The sequence below is a fragment of the Calonectris borealis genome, chromosome 1 (genome assembly GCF_964195595.1).
Source record: "Calonectris borealis chromosome 1, bCalBor7.hap1.2, whole genome shotgun sequence".
Classification (NCBI taxonomy): Eukaryota; Metazoa; Chordata; class Aves; order Procellariiformes; family Procellariidae; genus Calonectris; species Calonectris borealis.
In genome coordinates this window covers 153,242,803-153,262,749 of record NC_134312.1, presented here as the reverse complement: position 1 = coordinate 153,262,749, position 19,947 = coordinate 153,242,803, and the positions used below count along the sequence as shown (strand labels likewise).

Genomic DNA, 19,947 nt, shown 5'->3' with positions numbered 1-19,947 from the left:
TGGTTTGAGGCTCCACGGAACATATTTGGGACTGCTGCTTCTTTCTAATGGTGTATAATATAGTATATCTTTCTTTAAGATGTTTAGATGAAGAAGATTCTGCACAAAAAGGTCAAGCTACTTCTTTTTTTTTTTTAACTAGTTTTTTAACTGCTTTTTTGAATGAGAGAACCAGAGGAGTTTCATTTGTTTTTTTAACTAAACTTTCTCTTTTTCTTCTTTCCTCCTCCAAACTTAGTTTACGAGATGCTGGAATTGGATTTATTCTTGTCATAGATCGCAGACAAGACAAATGGACCTCTGTGAAAGCTTCCATACTGCGGATAGCAGTGAGTACTGTTTTAAATTAACTCCTTAGAAACATTTTTTTTTTCCATGTTGAACCTCCCTCTCTCTTATGAGTAGAAAAGCAGCAATTACTTTATTTCTTCAACAAAATATTAGCTGATATATGACACAAAAAGTATCCAGTAGTGTGTTTGTGTCCCAGCTCACTGGGACTGAGCATCATGTATCTGTGATGTGCTTTTAATGTGGTTTGCAGCTCAGGACATCAGCCTGAGAATGCACTTGGAGAGCGCGTATGTGTGTGTGCGGCATGCAGCTCTCTGAAGTGGGAACTAATATTTGCATGGGAAGCCTGTGCATCTCATAGAGCTTTGGGTCCACCTTTCACTATTCAAGTGAGCTTCCTTTTTAGGAGAGTTGAGGATGAGGGTCCTCATTTAGTTTACCACTTGTGAAAGGAATTCAGGTGTAAAAGCTAATCTTGTGGTGTTCGAATTAAAACAAAGGTTGCTTATAAGCAAGAAAATCTTACATACCTACTATGATCAATCAACAGCACATGTGGTTACTTTCAGTCTCTTTTTTAATTCATTTTTTTTTTAAATATGAAAACGAAGCTTATTAGAGGTGCTTTTTTTTTTGTTACACAAGTAGGAAAAGACAGATTCATGTTTATCCTGTGCTTACATACTGTTTGTTTACTTTTTGAGGTTTTTTTCTTGTTATCCTTGCTTGAGTTGTTAGTGTTGATAATCTTTCCAGTAAGTGCTGAAAAACAGAACTGCAAGCATCTTTTCTTTAATTTTTCATGACTGAAAATTTTAAGCTCTGTAAAATAAAACCCAAATCAGAACAGCAAATGTCATTTTTGTGTAGTCCCATTTTGACCAAAGAACTTTTTCTTTATTGTAAATTAAAAAGTATTTATTTAAATGTAATGTAATTACCATTCCCACTATGTGACTTTTTGTGAATATATAATGAAATAATATTCCCACAAAACAACTTTTTCCACAATAAGTATGTTTAGGAATAATATTAGCAAAACTTGCTTTTGCAGCTCACTTTGAAATTTTGAGATGCAGCATTGAATGGATTCCAGTAGTGGAAACTGAAAGCAGCACAATTTGGGGTGATTAAAGAAAAAGGATTATATCTCTGGAGTTTTTGAATCTCTTTCAAAATTCAGTGCTGTAGTTTCTGTTTAAAGACAAACAAGTATTCCACACATGACAGTCCTTTTATTTACGTGACTGAGGTGGTAGGAGGTGGGGGGCAGCTACAGACATGTTGCTTATAGCTATAATATTAACGTTTATGGTAACGTTCCTCCAGTGTGGGTTATTTTGCCTAGAAGCACAATATACAGAACCTGAGTATCTATTCCCCATGATATGGGATCCATCATTGTAGTGATGGTGTTGGTGCCTAAGGGATTTGCCTGGAGAATGGTGTTAAGTGCAGCGACCTCTGTGGGTTGCAGCGCTGTTGATGGTGGGTTATCTTTTTTTTTCTTCTTTTCTCATTCTTCTGTGAGCTTTGTTTAAAAGAGAAATCATGCTTCCTGTCCGAAGTCTAATCTGTTAGAGGCACGATCTTTTTTTTGATATCTGTTTCTTTTCACTGAACTGGCTCAGCGTTGGCTTTATATTGCGTCCATGGATGCGTGTGCCAGTACTCTTCTTGGGCTTCTGCAATAGCCACGTCATCCCTGAACACTTGAAAATTTTACCTTCCCATTCCAAAAAAAGATGTAGCGACAAATCCTTATTTACCGTCTCCACCATTTCTTTACTATATTTGCCATAAGTGAACTCTACATAGGTTTCTGCTGTCCGTTACTTAAAAAAAAATAAAGCCAAGTATACACGATTCGTATCTTGCACTAAAGTCATGAGGATTTCTCTGAGTCCTGCTGATGGACAAGGAGTTTTAAATGGCTCAAGGGTAACTAGAGGCTTAACTTCCACTTCTTTGGTTTTCCTAACAGTTGTCTTTTGATGGCGATGAAGCATCTGAGTGTCATTTGGGCTGTCTAGAATGAACCTTATGTCTGAAAGCCTGGTATCTCTAGCAGTTTTGATTGCTTAAGCTTATTGCTGTGTGTGAGGATGAGAGTCTCACATCATTCGAAGAGAGTTTTGGCTGTTGGCTCATTTGTACTGGGTTCCTCCAGCGTCTTCCCAGCCATCTTTCCCGATTTTTCTCTAATCATCCCAAGGGGGTTGACCCTTTCTATTTGTGAAATCAGAGATGCCAGCGCAGGGTGCTGTGGCTGGAGCACTGCCCAGCAGGAATATCCTGGCTGGAGCATCTGCCCATCACTAATATCCTAACAACTGTAGGAAATATATTTGTAAGCACTGAGCAGCTGCTAACCAGAAACTCATACTAATGTGTGTTTTTTAATAATTACTATTTTATGTTATTTGCAAGACTTCACACATAAATGTTTGGTTTGTACTAGTAGGTGTTAGAAGTAAGTTTTGAAACAAAACTAACGAAGAAAGAATTTTTGTTTCAGGCTGAAACCAATGTGGAAAATCTTTCTATATTATGAAAAATTTCTAGGTTTCATTTTTCCTTCTTTGTTGTTAGGGATCATTTTCTTTGCTGGGAAAGAAAATCAGCAATGACGAGCTGAATCTTTATTTCATGCTGATACTTTAGGGTTGCTATAGAGAGTCAAGGCTGTGAAGACAAGGTAAAGCTATTTTTGCAGACATAGTGGAAGGGCAGTGGCTGCACCGTTCACCCAGGATGACTGCTGCTGACGCACGTGCAGTGACAGCAGAACTGAAACCAAAGCCAGAGGCACTGGGCTGAAAGATGGCCCCTCTTTTCCTGGGATGTGACAGAGAGATTGTGGCAAGCATATGCCCAGGCATACGGGATTTGCTATTGTTATACTCTACTTGACAAGGTTGCAATGAGCAGGCAACCTAGGAGGTTGTCCTTAGCCAGTGCAAGACTGCAGTCTCTGTGGTTTAAGAGACACTGCAAACAAGATTTTTTTTTTTTTTATTTTTGCCCTGATTTAGCTAAAGTGATTAGCCTAGTGCAGTCAAGAATGGCATGTGTTTGGAGGGTGACTCATCCGATCTAAGATAGGTGGGATGGATAGCCTAGAGATACTGTTGACTATATAAAAAGCTTAGCTTTTAGATGGCTGTAAGTTGGACAGAATTCATCTCTACTGTTGAGTCTGTAGGAAGAATCTGTCTGACTGGGATAGCCAGGCTGAGAGGTGGAGTTCTGGTAGAGACGCCAAAAGCCAAGCTTTATGTTCTTAAGTGTGAAGTCTTGGCAGTAAATTGTCATTTTCCTAGAGAGGCCATAGAAAACTGAAAGGTATTATATCGAAATTAGCCATTGCAAATTGTTCGCTATTATTACATTGTTGTTTGAAGATACAAAAATTCTTAAGTTTTTGCCCCGTCAGCTGCTGAGATTCTTCTAAATTTGTGTTATAATGTCCTGTTTTCAGTTAAACGTGGTATACAGAGACACACAAGACCTTGCTGAACTTTTTAGCTCCTGTGGCTGAGCAAGTGGGTACGCCTATGGAAATAAGGCATGGTTCCTGAATGAGGGTGCAAGGAGGAGCCATCGCATGGCTTGGTAAAACGGCTCCATATTGTCCCAGCTGAAGTTGGGTGAATGACAAACACCAGACAAATTGATCCCCTTTTCCTTTCCATGCAGTCAAAAAGGACTTTTTTCCTTCTTTTTTTCTTTTCTCTCCTAGTGTTATCATACCCAAACAAGCAATATTCAATCCGCAATTGTAGGAGCAAGGCACATTACTAATCAATGTGTTCTGAGGTTTCACACTGCTCTGTTCATAGTTCCAGTGTGTTTCCTTAAAAAAATGAAGCCTGTGTCATTACACTGTCTTTGTCTCCGTTGTCCTGTTATCATTGTCTTCCTCCATCTTGAGGGAAAGGTTGAAGTGTGAACTCAGCCTTTTAGACAAACAAAAAACTGCACTCAACATCATGAAGAGTTCGCTCATAGTCATCCATCAGCCTCATATTAAAAGTCCAGAGAAAATAAACGTTCTTACACTTGGTGCTTAAGGAGTAACATGCGTGTGGGCAACTGCTCTTGAGGAAGCAGTTGGTATGGAGGTCACTCAAGTGGTAGTGAGAAAGGTTTATCCAGTTACAAAACTTCACAGCCCTTTCTAAATGTGACAAGAGTTGGGTTTTATCCAACCTCCCGGGGAAGTTCGCTTCCTGATTTGCCACCTTTGACTAAGGATGTGGTACATGCAGGTTTCATGCCTTCTGTTTCAGACTGCATTGTCCAGGGCACTCTTTTTCTTAGCTTTTCATAAATCAAAATGCAGTCTTCACTGTAACAGAGGCTTAGCCCATTAATTGCTTTGAAGATTAGGGCCAAGACCTTTAGCTGGCAGGAGGAGACCAAAGCCAATGGAGAGACTGGAGTGCTAATACCAGCCTAAACCTTGCAGGAGCCAGGCAGTCCCGTTTTTGTGCCATCTGGAGTCTTATCGTTGGTTTTACATCCAAGGTGAGAAACAGTGAACTACAGTAATCCGACCTTGAGTTCTCTGACCTTGTTTGTAGAGAGACGTTGAGTTTCTTAGTGAGTTGTTGATGGAGGAAAGATGCGTTTAGTGACTGATGCTCCATGAAAGGCACTATTTTGTATTATGGATAGGTATTTCCTGCTAGCCCAGTTTCTAGCTAGCTCTTTGTGACATGTGCTGAAAACTGTAATGACACTTAACAATTTGTATGGGTTAAGTTTGAAAAAACTGCTCTTTTTTCAACCCCCAGTCACATTTCTCATTTTTTCTTGGATTCAGAACAAGACCAAGAACTTGGCAGTATGATGAAGCTAGAACAGTATTTGTATAATTTTGTAGCTATTGTTATGAATTATTCCAGTAAATGATAAACTAAAAAGGTTATTGTGAGATGCTGTATGGTTTTGTCTTATCACTTTGTGTATTTTGAGAATATTACATGTGCAGGCACATTCGCAGTTATCCTTGTGTAGTCAGCCATTTTCCCTTTTTATTACATGTTTTTTTAATACGTGAAAAGAGAGAAGTGAATCACTTAAACTCTGAACACAAGATCATAACATCACAAGCATTAAACCCAGATCTAATGCAAAACAGCTCAATGTTTTTAAAACTAGATTTCAAACTGCACCTTTTATGAATTGATTTAATTCAAGATTCTTTCTTGACAAGAAGCCTGTGTAAGAGACTTCATTCTAGCCAGGAATAAACAGTCTGGCAAAAAAAAAAAAAAGTACTTATTAGCTCCTTTATATACAGAGGTATTTTGGAAAGAAGTGCCCTGTGGCTTACGGCATACTAGTAAGTGCAGAAGGGAAAACACCACCGCAGAGTTTGGTAATGTGGGTATATTGAAGCTCTTCATGAAATGAAAAATAGTGTTGTTCCAAGTATTTTAAGACAGAACTACTAAAACTGAGTAAAGCGTTAGGTCTTTGATGGCTCGCATGATTCAGGTATTTCTGAAAGCTGGCTGTTTACTTGGGAAGCAGAAGAAAAGGGGTTGTAGGTTCACTGTTTATCAGAATAGCTTTCTTTTGCTGCGTAGGAGTATAAAAGACTTCTGAGCACTGGGGCAGCTGAGTGAATTGCTCTGTGGGATTGAACAGCAGGCTGCAACTTTATTTAAGTGCATCTCTGTCTAAAAGGTATACATATCTAGCTATATAATTCCTTTGTATACTAAATAAGCCCTAGGAGAAAACCTGACATATGAAAAGTCAAATGTGTTGGTTTTCTTTTCCAAAAGTTCAATTTCTGGTATTCACTGCTGAAAGCTGTAGTGGCTCCTGGCTGTAGACCCCAGCCACCACTCTGCTCCTGCGCTGCCTCTTCCGGGGAGCGGCAGCCTGGCAGCGCTGCATCCTGTCTCAGTGAATATTGTGACTATTGTAAAGTATGCGATTTCATGAGACTTATTCCTCCGTTGAAAATGCCATCTGCCCAATAGCCTGTAGCACATGTGTGCTGTTTACAATTGCTGTCAGGCAAGAGTGCATGGGATTGCTGCTCTGCCTGACTGGTGCAAGTAAAATTGTTGAGTGACTTAAATAGTTCCCTGTTGGCACCAACAGAGCAAGACCACATTACACAGTGGAAACCGAAGATAGAAAGAATCTCAGTACCTGTCTTTGGGGAAACGCTGTCCTTCCTTCCCCTCAAATAAGCTGCCACCACCCCGTACCGAGCATCAGGCAGGGGTTGTTTCCTGCTCAGCTTTTGTGGTTCCTTACCAGGCATTCAGCATCGTATCATCTTCATTCATGAGATGGCCTGCCTCTCCTTACTTCCCCCTGTTAGCAGCTGCTTAACTTCAGGGTCAGTACTGGTGCTACAGCCAGCCTCTCTGTCATTAATATTCTGTGAAGGAAAGGGACAATTAAGATTATATGCAACTAAGTTAATTTTACATTTTGCCCAAAACCCAGCTGGGTTCGGTCTCTGTAAGTTCCCCCTTCCAGAGGCCTGGAGCATGCAGTGGAAAGCTCCCCATCCCTGAGAAGTGGAGGCCTGAAAGCAGGCAGGTCAACTTGCTCCTAAGTATTTATTAACTGATTTTCCGGAGGATTTAAGGTAGCTCCTGTTTTGTCCAGCCAGTGAAAGTTCTTCCCATGTTCCAGGTTTGGGGTACTCATAGGGCAGCAAAGATCTCAGTGTATTGGAAAGCTTTGAGTTAAGGGCTGTGCTGTATATAAATCCCTGATGTGGTCAAATTTATTTCAAAACTAATAACTACATGCACATCTACATCTTCTTCTGTATCTTTGGAATGGGCACTGGCCTGACTGGATGGGGAAGTGAAGGAGATAAGCAGATAGAAAACTAATCCTACAAGTGTCACAAAGTATCAAACAAGTGCCAGCGCTGATGCAAGTGAGACAAAGGAATACATGGGTTGGGGCTACCCTAATTTTCATAGAGGATACCAAAAATACGACAGTGTTTTTTTCTCCACTGGTCTCTTTTGCATAGGCATTAAATGAGTTGAAGTTCAATATTTGAGACAAGATGTTGGGTGAGCAGTTAATATTAATTAATCTAGTAAAGAAAGACACTTTTGGAAAAAACAGTTTTCAAGCACACAGACCCTTCTTCAAGACACAATGATGTTCGGTGACTTCACTAAAACAGTCCTTGAAGGGACTTTATTTTATGACACTACTAAGCATACATGAATATTTATTTTGGTGCTTAACACTAGACACAGCATTGTTGAGAAGTCTTTGTTTGTTCTGCCTGCTTAGCATGCAACGGCTTCAAACAAATATGCTGCTGGACTGGAACGGAGATTGTTGTTGTTGTTGTTGTTCTCTTTTGTTCAGGGTGAAGTTGATTGGTTGATAAAGTTCAAAAGCATCTAAGGAGTGTCTCTTGCATCATATCATCGTTTCTGCAAGTCACCAGGGCTTTAGAAAGAAAAAGAAGTTGGGAAAATAGTAATATTTGGGCACTGAAGATATAAGCTCAGATAAACCGGAATAGTTGGCACTGGTACAGCTTTGTTTACTGTAGCAATCCTCCCTTTTTTTGTTGTTATTTCACAAAGGTCAATTTGCAGATTTGACTCCTAGCCACAACAAGCAGAGGAGGCGTTATTTTTTGAGACTGGGGGTTTTTTTTACTTTTTTTGAGGGGCAAAAAAAAACTGAGAAGCATATGAGACAGACTAGTGGAGGCAGAACAGTGTTGTAGACAGAGTAATCTAGAATTTGAGCTTTTGCTGAGAGGTTGAGAAAACTTCTGGCAAGTCTTGAATGGGAACTAGTCTAGATGATACAAGACTCTAGTGATTTCAACAGCATCGTTTTGGGTAGACACACTGAAATGGAGAAAAATTGTAATGTGTATTCTCTATCTGTTTGCTTTGAATTGAACATTAAAGAGAGACCCTACTTAATTTTGTCATGCAGTTGAACTCTGTATCTCGTAAGAGTTAATACACAGTTTAGAAAAATTTACTACTGCACTGCATTTGGCTACTAGTGTTTGCTTCAGTAATAGTCTAAATATCATAAAATCATAGAATAATAGCCTGGGTTCATAGAATCATAGAATATCTTTAGTTGGAAGGGACCCATAAGGATCATTGAGTCCAACTCCCTGCTCCTCACACAACTACCTACAACTAAACTATATGACTAAGAGCATCGTCCAGGTGCTCCTTGAACTCTGACAGGCTTTCACTTTCCTGGTCCAGTGACCGACTACCCTCTCAGTGAAGAATCTTTTCCTAATGTCCAATCTGAACTTCCCCTGATGCAGCTTCATTCCACTTCCTCATGTCCTATCGCTGGTCACCAGAGAGAGGAGATCAGCACCTCCCCCTCAGTTGCCCCCTTGAGGAAGATGTAGATGGCGATGAGGTCATCCCTCAGCCTTGTCTTCTCCAAACTGAACAAACCAAGTGCTCCTTGTAAGTCTTGCCCTCGAGGCCTTTCACCATTTTGGTCGCCCTCCTCTGGACACACTCTAATAGTTTAATGTGCTTCTTATATTGAGGCGCTCAAAACTGCACACAGTACTCGAGGTGGGGCCGCACCAGTGCAGTGTAGAGTGGGACTGTCGCCTCCCTGGGAGGATTGGGAGGGACCTCGAAAGATCATCTGGCCCAACCTTTCATGGGCAAAGGGAGCCTGAATGAGCTTATCTAGCACCCTGTCCAATCACATCTTGAAAACCTCCAGCAACGGGCACTCTACGCTGGCCGTTAGGAGGTTGTTCCAGTGAATGATTGTTCTCACTGTAAAACAATTTCTTTCTTATATCGAGATGAAACCTCTCCTGGTACAACTTGTTCTCGTTGCCCCTTGTCTTCTCCACATGGCTCCTCGTGAAGAGAGAGTCTCTGCCCTCTTTGTAGCCACCCTTTAAGTGGTGGCTGGAATACTGTGATGAGGTCTCCCCTGAGCCTTCTCTTCTCCCTGGAGAAGAGACCTAATATCTTCAGTCTTTCCTGATAGGGCAGGTTCTCCAGCCCATTGATCATCTTTGTGGCCCTCCTTCAGACCCTCTCCAGTCTGTCCATGTCTTGAATTCTGGGGACCAGAACTGGACACAGTACTCCAGGTGCAACCAGACAAGTGCTGAGTATTTTGCGATGATCGCGTCTCTATCCCCGCTAGTCATGGCCCTATGGATGCAGCCTAGGATCTCATTTGCCTTGGTTGTTGCAGCGGGGCACTGCTGACTCGTGTTTAGCCTGTTGTCCACCAGGATCCCAGGTCCCTTTCAGGATATTTTCTCTAAAACTCTGAAGTAAAAATCTAGGCTACAGTCACAAAGTGGAAAAGTGAGAATTTAAAGTTAGAATGAAGAAATTTATTACTCATACGTGTAACTTAAATTTTACTTTTACTGTTCAGTGTCTTTCACGCTGCTTCATTTCATGCCATGGTGTTTCTAATGTATCTACTCAACTTAAAGCTAACAGGACAGGCATTTCCCATGTTCTGGGTAAGGCTAAATGGGTAACAAACATGCCCTGCCAAAGACAGTACGTCTGGATGTCATCTGCTGGGATGGATATCTCACATGAAGACCCATTATTGTGTCAAAATGTGTTATCTAAAAGATATTTCTTTTTAGATCTTTTTCTTCTGAAATGTTGTTATTGCCATTGAATAAATTTCACATTTTGTAAGTTGAAGGTGAAAATTAACAGCTCAGTCAGAGCGTGCACACTGCTGTTACAGTGTTGTTTTGTAATAAATGGACACGTGCCTAAATGAACAGACTACATAGCTATCATTCTAAAAAGATTATTCAGGAGATTTAATTAAAAAAAAATTGTTTTGTCCATTCTTCCAATGTTTCTTAGTATGAGTTAAATAATTTCTTAAATAAATTTGCAGTTGGATAATTCAGGAAAAAATGGTTAAAATAATCTTTGGTTAACTTTTGCTTCTGAATACAGTCAGGAAAAGTTTCCTGTGTTTGATAACTGTTGGTTAGTAAGTCCACAGGGTGTACTACTTTTAATACACATAGAAAGATTGTTTACAGTGCAAGGATGGGGAGCTGGTGTGGACGCTCAGAATTACCTGGATTCCATTCCCAGCCCTCAGACAGACTCCTTTGGGACTGAACCACCGTGCTTTCTAGAAAATTTGGACATTGCCGAAGTGGAGACAGATTCTGAAGCTCAAGTCTTTAAGGTTCCTCAGTCAATTGGAGAGCTCAGTTGTACACTGAATATCTGGGGAACCACAATGAATCTGTGAAGTCTTCCAGAAAAGTTTTTAACTACTTTTCTCTTTAAAAGTTTGTCATTTCCAATGCTGGAAGCCTTGGAAACCTTAAAATGAATATTAAACCACTCTCCAACCAGACATGGAAACAGAGCATAGCTTAACTTCTTCAGCCAGTGTTTGTTTTTTGGTTGACTTTTTTTTGGAATTCAATTTGCTAGAAGTGTGACATAATTTCCAACAGTATAATGAATAAAAGTGCATACTTAATCATTATAATGATAAGTTCTTTAGTGAGCTTCACTGCCTCCCTGCACTGGAAATACTGAATAGAGGAGCGACTTGCGTGATTTCAAGAATGGCTAAATGCCAAGTATGCAAACCTCTGCCACGGCAGTGGTTGATTTTTAGTAATTTAATGCTATTTCTTTGCTTTGCTTTCCTTCTCTCTTCTGTTTTCCCTCTATCACTTGTAGAACGAGGAAAGATCCATCATACTACTAGTTGGAAGATGATGAGAAAAACCACAGCTGAGAATTACTGTTTGATTTTTATTTTTGTCTGCAAAATTAAAGCTTATTTCTAAGCTACTGCCTGAGAAATTCAGTCTCAGTGGCAATAGTTTGTGTAGGCAACTGGCAAGGTAGTATATGCGCAAATTATAAATATGTTGTTAGGTGTTCAGACAATAATGGAGGTTTCTCTTGGCACCCTCTATTAAAGAGAAGATAAGGTAACTGTGAAACTACTGCTGTTGAAAAGGTACTAAGCCACCACTGTTTGTTCATTAGCCTCCTTGGCTAGGATGTAATCTTAGCTGAAGAGCAGTACAAGCCAGTCCTGACAAACTCGATTCCAGGAGAATAGTCATTCTGTTCCCAAAGATTAGCAAATGTCTCTTTGAATGAAGCTCTCTGTGCAAGCCTTGCTAGGTTTATAATTGGTCACCCCATTATGGGGAGGCCTTTGATACGGTTAGTTTGTGGTTTAACAGGGGCTTCTCCTTCTTCAAAAATACTTTCTGGAGCTGAGACACAGAAAATAATGGACTAAATTTGTTTTGCAGGCATCTTTCCCAGGAAACCTGCAACTAGTCCTCGTTCTGCGCCCAACAGGATTTTTTCATCGAGCTCTCTCGGACATTGCTTTCAAGTTCAACAAAGATGAGTTTAAAATGAAAGTACCTGTAAGTAATCCTTTGTTTTCACTTTATTATCAGAGATCTGTTTAAGTACTTAATATAGCCAGTGAGGATCAAAAAAAACCCAACAACAAACCCAACAAAAAAACCATGCTTAAAGGTAGTTCTTGAATTCTTGAATTAAAGGTTCCTCTTAGAAAATAGCCATGTATGGTTTATCAAGATAAGAAACCCCAATGGAGTCATTTACGTTGTATAATTCATAAGCTTTATTTTAATCTGCATTTAAGCGTGGTGCTTATGCTCATTTGCTGTTATTTAAATTTACATCATCTTCAACTGAAACAACTATTAAGTTTGTTTATTCTATACCCAAAGGAAATAGTTCCATTAGTTGCTTCTGTATTAACTTGAAATTTCTCTATCAGAGGCTGAAGGATGGGGCTTAGAATCCTTAATAAGGAATTTCTCACCACTGTTTGCATTCACTTTTTTTCATTGCTGCTGTAGATCATAATGCTGGGCTCAGTATCAGAACTACAGGGTTACATTGATAAAACACAATTAACAGAAGATCTTGGTGGCACCCTGGATTACTGCCATAACAGATGGCTGTCCCGTCGCACTGTAAGTCTTAAGTTTTTGTTTCAACTTTTCAGCTTAACGAACCCTTCTGTTTTATACCCTGTCATTTATAAAACAGATTCCAAGTGATGCAAATTTACTTGCTTGGAGTGAGAAGATGTTCCCAATGGTACTTAGTCATCTTAGAGAAAAAAATATGAGTAATAATTTGGGAGTGGTTTTCTGAACACTTGGAGCAAAGGAACTACAGTGTATTATTGTGTTGAGGTTTATTGTTTTTGCTACGAGAAAGAAAAAGCTCAAGTTGTAGAATAACTCCAGATTATAAAAATATGAGGAAGATATACCTGATACGAGCCTAGGAAAAACATACAATTAAGGAATTAATGGTGACGGTATCTGTTGCTTGCAAAGTTATACTTTGACCATTTTTCAGTCTCGTAATTCATCTGCTCGGGTTTGTTTTGAGAGTTATATTGTGTGTGTATATGTCTGTTTGTACATATGTATGTGATGATCATGAAACATCATTAATGGTTTTTATTCCAAAAGGCTATAGAAGGTTTCGCTCAAAAGGTTAAGCAAACAGCTCAGATTCTTCAGTCCTTTGGGACTGAGCTGGCTGAAACAGAACTACCAAATGATGTGCAATCAACCAGCTCCCTTCTTGCAACACACACAGAAAAGAAGGACAAAATGAAGGTATGTAATTTTTGTAAAGATGCTGTCTTCTAGTTAAACTGTGTTTTAATTTATAGCTAATAATGTTAATAGAAAATCTGGAGGATGTTAATAGACAATAATAATGCGAAACATTGAAATCTTATTGAACTTGTTTTGCTTGGTTTGATGTTAAAAATCCTTCTTGCATTCAAAAATGACAATTCTTGAGGCTAAGTTTACTAATGTACAAATGCATAATGATTTGTATGTGGAAACAGGAATTCCTTTGTAAGTAGTGGTGTGTTTAATTTGTAGTTTTGTTTGCAACAAGAAATTTGATTGTATTTGCACGCATATGAAAATATATGACCTTTTGAAGAACGGACAAATGTTCTTTCAAATTGGCTTAAATGAAAACTATTTGGGGGTTTCAAAATTATACATCTAAAACTTTTGAGATATTTGTAGCCTAAGAGGACACTAGAAGGCTATCTTTCATGGAAATTCAACTCAGTTACTCTGGGGTCTTAAGATGGTAAACATAGAAAAAGGTGACATTGAGCATTTACTGTCTGTATTTGTTGTCAAACACTGCTTTTAATCAAACTGTGCTTGCTCTATTGCTATTAAAACAAAATCCTTTTTCCAGTTCGGTGCCTTATGAAGTCTGCTTAAAAAAACCAACAACACACAACTACAGTGTGTGGGTTTCTTGTTTTGTTTTGTAGGAGGATATCAGGTTAGCAGTAGAACAGGGAGATGATATCCTTGGAAGTATTACAAAACCGGTTACTGAGAATCCTGAATACAAACTGAATCAAGATCAGCTAGACAATCAAACAACGGTAGAAAGGTGAGAGGAGTAAATACTGAACATGTTGCTTTTCTGGGTTTTTTGACCCCTCCCCAGCTCTTTTACATAATTCCATATGCATGCTTAGCAAATAAGCAAAGGTTACAATGTGAACATATAAAAGGTACTTTCAGACACAACTCCTCTGTTGTCAGATCTGTCCTAAGCAAAGAAATCCCGATGTTCATTACTGGGTTACCTGGATGTAGGGAAATAGGGGATGCGGTTTGAGTTCCAGTACCAACAAAGTAACGCTGGGGTTTTTTTCCCTTTTTGTCAGATTTGGACTATATAGTTGAGCAGGTTTTCCTTATTTTAAAGAATATTGATGCTTTGTGCAAACTAAAGTGCAATCCAAGGAAATTTCGCTGCTGTAGGGAAAGCAGGAAGGGAAGACAGAAGTGATATATCCCTTTTTTTCAATAGATTAGTCCACTTTCATTAAGTCCTTTTGAATTGAAGTGGGAGGTTTCTTTTTCTTTAAACCTGCCTGAAGGAGCTTTTAACATTGCTGATATCTTATCAGTGTCATTAGTAGCATTTAAAGGGCTACTAGGGAGTACACCGCTCTTGAAGTATCTATGCACAAACTTCCTATATGCTTCCTTTGGGCATATAAGTAATAGATGTTGTTTTCCGTTGCTCCCCACCCCCCCCCTAAAATTACTGCCAGTTTTGGAGACATTATATCATCATAGCACAGATGTAAATTTGCACAAAGCTATGAAAGCATAGCTCATTTCCCCCAGGCAATATTCTGCATTCTTTTTTTGTCTGTCATTCCATGTTTCTGTTACACTCGGGCTGACTCTTCTTTCCAAATAACTGTCCATTCCAATCCACAAAGCTTGGCAGAAGTCACTTTCTTTGGTCGTCGTTGCTATCAGCTATCCGAAGGACAATTGGGGTGGGAGTTGCTAATTTATCCAAAATGTTCCCACTCCATACAATGTCTGAAGGAAGTTGGAACAAACTCTGTGTGTGTGTGTGTGTGTGTGTGTCCCCACCTTTTTTCTAATCAGTTTTAACTTGTAAATTCAGGCTTTGTTTCTGTGCTATTAAAGACAAAAATGCATTAAAATTCTGATGTATGGCCTTCCCTGGATGTAGCCTAAGTACAGCAAAGCATACTGAAAAGATAAGTCCATAGGATACCATACTGTCAAATGCAATATTGGAAGATAAGTTGAAAAGTAAAAGTCTTAATACATTGGCCAGAACTATAATTGAAAAAGATTCTTTTCATCGCAATGTTGCTGTACTTGCCTGTAATATTTAAGTAGTAACTCTGCTCAGAAGAGGAGGATCAATGACCTTCAGGTTTATTATGAAACGTAAGGAATGAAATGTAAGGGCAGCTGTCTGGTCACAGCAGTACGGATTTTTGCCTTCTTTTTTCCTTATTGCCCAAGGCTTGGGTTCCTCTGGGTCCTAGCCCACACACATTTGCATGTTTTATTTATGTTTGCTAGCCCCAAGTCACCATGTCCCCAGGCCAGAGCTGAGAAGTCGTATATGCAGCAGCTAGCTTCAAATCAGCACTTGCCAATTTTTCAGAACTTGATGTTTGTGTTGGGTTTCAGTTTTACATCAATGTTATTCTAGGAAACAATTCTGTGCAATGCTCAGAAAGTTTCCTGTATCCAGTTTATTTCTTCTGGAAAATATTGCTTTGGGGAGGCTTTTTGTTTACTGTGGAAGATTGTATTGTCCCTTGAAGGTTGCACCCATCATTCTTACAGTATTTCTTTTTTTTTTTTTTTTAAAGGCTTCTGGCTCAATTACATGAAACGGAGGCTGCCTTTGATGAGTTTTGGATTAAGCATCAGCAAAAACTTGAGCAGTGTCTGCGCCTTCGGAATTTTGAACAGAATTTTAGAGAGGTGAGAACTTCTTGGTGGCAGTCAATATTTGGTAATATAAAAATGATTCAGAAGAAAATACTTCCCCCTCTTGTTTTTGCAGCTCTTGTGTGTGCTTGAAAGCTTTCTCTGACCTTTTTCTTGTACATGTCCTTACTTGACATCCTGCTATCTTTACTACCTTGAATACTTGCCTATAGAGACATCATAATTCTCTTCTGCAGTCTTATGATTTTTTTTCCATGGGCCCAACGGTGTATAAGCATTCAAAAACTCCTTTGAAACCTCTTTTCTACCGCAGAAGCATAATATGCTGGCTGCAAACCTTTCATCTTGCCAATAGGCCCTTTTATGGAACCAAGACTTACCTAAACCTTCTGGCTGAAATTTTATAAAAGTCTCCAGCACTGTGGGTGGGAAGTTGCAACCACAATGTTAGAAGCTGGGTGGAGGCTGAACTAAAATTTTTACAGCCAGTTTCTGATCTCATGTTAGTTTAACTCATATGCTTGATGGCACCTACAGTCACTTTATGCTGGTGTAGCTGATCTCAGAGCACGGCCCCTGTGTCTCCATGGGAGCAATGCTCAGAAGCCCTCTTACAATTGTGTGCGTGTGTCTGTCTGTATATGTCTGTCTCTCAACCAGTTGTTAGGGTGAGGACCTCTCTCTCATGTTTTGCTGTTTATGTTAATGTCGCTTTGTATTATTGTCATTTGGTAAAAGCAAGATCATAAATCTTTTCCTGAGCATTAGTTTTTCCTGCATTTTTTTTTTCAGTACTAGGAAACAGGATTACTTTCTTTGTATTTGTTTTCATTTTGAATTGGGACTAAAGGTAGACTGACAAAAAAGTGATTAGTCTCTGTGCCCCAGTAACCTCATAAGGTGGGTCACTTGACTGGAAATAGTGGCTATCAGCTGTTTAACTGATGGGTCTCCAGAGAGGTGGAATCATCTTCATTGATACATAGCTATGTCTCATTTCAGGTCAAAGCAGCTTTGGATATTGTGTCGGAGAGACTGTCTGCTTTCACAGATGTGGGAAACAGCTGTTCGCATGTGGAGCACATTTTGAAAGATCTTGCCAACTTTGAAGAAAAATCATGTGTAAGAACTCTGCAAGTCTCCTTAATTTCTAGTATGACCATGCATATGCGGAGGGGAACAGTATTTGGTTATTGAGTATATCTTATGAGCAGAGCTTAAGCTGACAGGGCAGAATCAGTGTCTCAGGTAATGTGCAGAAGGAATTTGGAATAAAGTCTTTAACCATTGGAGCAGCCCAGTTCTTAGGCATCCCTCAATAAAAAGCAGAGTGACCAGTCACAAAGTCGGTGTGATCGGTTCGTGGAAGAATTGCATGAAGTGTCTACATAGCCAAGTTCTGCACTTAGTGATCAAGGGGCCGCTTCCATTCCTATTAAAGCCACTTATTTCATTAAATCTCAGAAATGAGAAAGCTGTGTATTGAATGTACAATATGTTAAAAGATGACCAACAGAAACATACACTCTGAACAATGTAGAAAGGGAACATTATTATCATCTGTGTTTCACAATAAAATATATAGCTCTATAAGTGAGGTCATTGCTCTTGAGGCTGAGGTGCCAGAGTTAGGTATTTTTTAATTTGGGTTCATATTGCTGCTGTACTCCAAATTGCATACATACACACACAAACATGCTGCTGAATAACTAAGGCATAGAAAGACAATAGTGGTTCTTTCACAGGAAGGCATATGATTAAACTCATTAATGTTTCTGAAGTATTCTGGTATAATAAAGAAGAAGGTATAAAAGTTCTTGGGCATCTGGGAAGACAGGAAATCACTTTGATATATTAAACAAGGCAGCTGTTAACTGAAGATGTATTCTTTATCAACATGTGTATTTTACTGCGTATAAACAAATGGTGTAATTTTTAATTTTTTTCATTGATGTTGATCCAAGGAAAGATATACCTAAATCAATGCTTGCTTTCTTAGGAAACTATAGCAAAAGCCAGAATGCTAGCCTCAGAGGGTGATGCTTTTATTCAAAGCAATCATTATGCTGTGGACTCCATTATTCCAAAATGCAGTGAACTTCATCATCTCTGTGATGGCTTCACTACTGAGACAGAACGGAGGAGGAATCTTCTTAACAAATCTCTAGAATTGCATGGCTTACTAGAAAAGGTAAATTTTGTATGGAACAGTTCTGTTTCCCATCTTGTTTGCTAAAACCTCAGTCAACCAGTTGTCATAACGGCAGGTAAAAATATCTGGGTGTGCTGAAGTTTTCTCCTTAAATACATCACAAGTAGAGGTATGAAATGTTTTAGACCTCTTAGTGTTTGCTGCTGACATCGGTGCATTCTGAGCCTGTTCTTTTCTCGTTTCTAGTCTATGAGGTGGTGCGATGAAGGAATTTATCTGCTAGCTTCGCAGCCAGTAGATAAATGTCAGTCTCAGGATGGTGCAGAATCAGCATTACACGAGATTGAGAAATTCCTGGACACTGGTGCAGGCAATAAGATCAAGGAGTTGAATAAAATTTACAGAGAGTATGCACACATCCTCAATGAGGACCTAAAGGTACGAGAAGATGTTTATGTGTATCTATGCATCCATTTGTTAATTTTAGAATTGTTCTCTTGCATGGGCATTGATAAAGCTAAATAATCAGTACTAGGAGCTATACCTGGGAACTGAAAAGCCAACACATTTCACTGCCTGAGGTGCTAGTCCTGTCATATCTTTGGATAAGCATCAGGGGCTTCATAGCCTTTTAATAACTACTTCAATTTTTCAGCTAGCAGGATTGCTTTTAAAAAAAATTCTCCCAAATGAGTATTTGAAATATCTTTTTTATGTAGCAAAAATGTGCCTGTCCTTGATATTTGTATGATTTCTGCTTTGTAACTGCTCTTTTTTTACAACTTGAGAATATGTCCCATTTCCTCTTCGTTGATCTCTTCATGTAACAGAACCATTAGACACTGTGAAGAAAACTTTTCCCTATTTTTTTTTTTTAAATTGAAACCTGAACCCCATTGGTTTCTCTACCGCAAGCACAGAAAATGTTTTATGAAGTGATGTTACAATTTTTAAGTGTACTAAATGACTGTAAATTATACCTTGTTAAGAGTGAAGAGTAGAGTAATATTTTTATACGTGGTATAAAAGCAATTACAATTTCAAATCACTGTGCTGTAAATGGCAGTGTAGCTTGTTGATAAGGCTCTGACAGGGCTTTTTTTTTTTTTCTTTTTTTTTTTTTTATTTCTGTGGCAACGGCAGGAGCATGTGCAAAAGGTTTTCCAGAAGCAAGAAAGTATGGAAGAAATGTTTCAAAAGAGACAAGTAAGTCTTAAGAAACTGGCAGCTAAGCAGACACGTCCTGTTCAGCCAGTTGCACCAAGACCTGAAGCCTTTGTAAAATCTCCTTGTCCATCTCCAGGTAAGTAACTGTAATAGCCTTTAATTAATTCTTTAACTAATTTTTTGCACTATGCGGAGAAACTTAGAGAAACTTTCAGCTGTAATTTGTGGTTGCACAAACATCTGTGTCAGATCTGCTCAAGTTCTAACTGCTGTTTGATTCTGCTTTATGGGCTTAGGTCTTCAAAGAGAATACGTATCCAACTCAGAAAGCAGTGCGCTTCGGAGGGTAAACTGCAGAAGAGGAAAGGTAATTTTTTTTCTTTGCACTTTTCATGCACGTACTGCTTAAGAAAGTCATAATACAATGGAATATTCAGGAACTTCAAGAAGAATGAGGCAGTTCCACTGAAGAAGTGGTGGTATTGCCGCTATCAAAGTAACTCTGGTGAAGCAGTCATGTGGTTTAAATAGAGGCTGCTTTGTCACTGGGCTGGGTATGAGGGAACGTAAAGTAAATAGTTGCCTATATTAGGAAAAATGTTAGGGGCAGCAAAATATAAAATCTATGAACAGGAAACATTTATTATTTGCCAGTAGTAATTGGCTACTCTTAAAACTGGCGAAAGTGAAGAGGTAGTTGTAGTTGGCTCCCAGACAGCTTCACCTGACCTAATGGGTTGCCATTCCCAAGTGGGGATGGTCTTCCTGCCCCGCCTCCGGCAAGGAAAGTAACCTGACGGCAGCAACAGAAAAAAGTAGTTTCCCACTGGGTTAGAGAGTTGAATCAACTCGGCAAAGGTTCAGCAAGAGGCAATGCAAGGAGGAAGGCAGGACCACATGACCAGTAGGGACAACAGTTGGAGAAAAGGGTTGGTTCAAGGGGGGATTGAAAGCAGAACCTCTCACTTTTTTCAGCAAACCGTAATTAGGTCAGCCATTACAGTAG

General features: G+C 39.2%; 1 protein-coding gene across 3 annotated transcripts in view; it reads left to right on the top strand.

The window, feature by feature from the left end:
- Positions 1-19,947, top strand: part of MCF2L (MCF.2 cell line derived transforming sequence like) — a 132,562-nt gene that overhangs the window by 90,041 nt on the left and 22,574 nt on the right. For all 3 annotated transcript variants that reach the window (XM_075137043.1, XM_075137024.1, XM_075137034.1), the window contains exons 4-14: positions 239-329; positions 11,597-11,716; positions 12,182-12,298; positions 12,809-12,958; positions 13,648-13,772; positions 15,541-15,655; positions 16,625-16,744; positions 17,622-17,813; positions 18,021-18,212; positions 18,918-19,077; positions 19,238-19,308. In XM_075137043.1, coding sequence (XP_074993144.1) covers positions 239-329; positions 11,597-11,716; positions 12,182-12,298; positions 12,809-12,958; positions 13,648-13,772; positions 15,541-15,655; positions 16,625-16,744; positions 17,622-17,813; positions 18,021-18,212; positions 18,918-19,077; positions 19,238-19,308 — 1,453 coding nt within the window. The remainder of the gene's footprint in view (positions 1-238; positions 330-11,596; positions 11,717-12,181; positions 12,299-12,808; positions 12,959-13,647; positions 13,773-15,540; positions 15,656-16,624; positions 16,745-17,621; positions 17,814-18,020; positions 18,213-18,917; positions 19,078-19,237; positions 19,309-19,947) is intronic.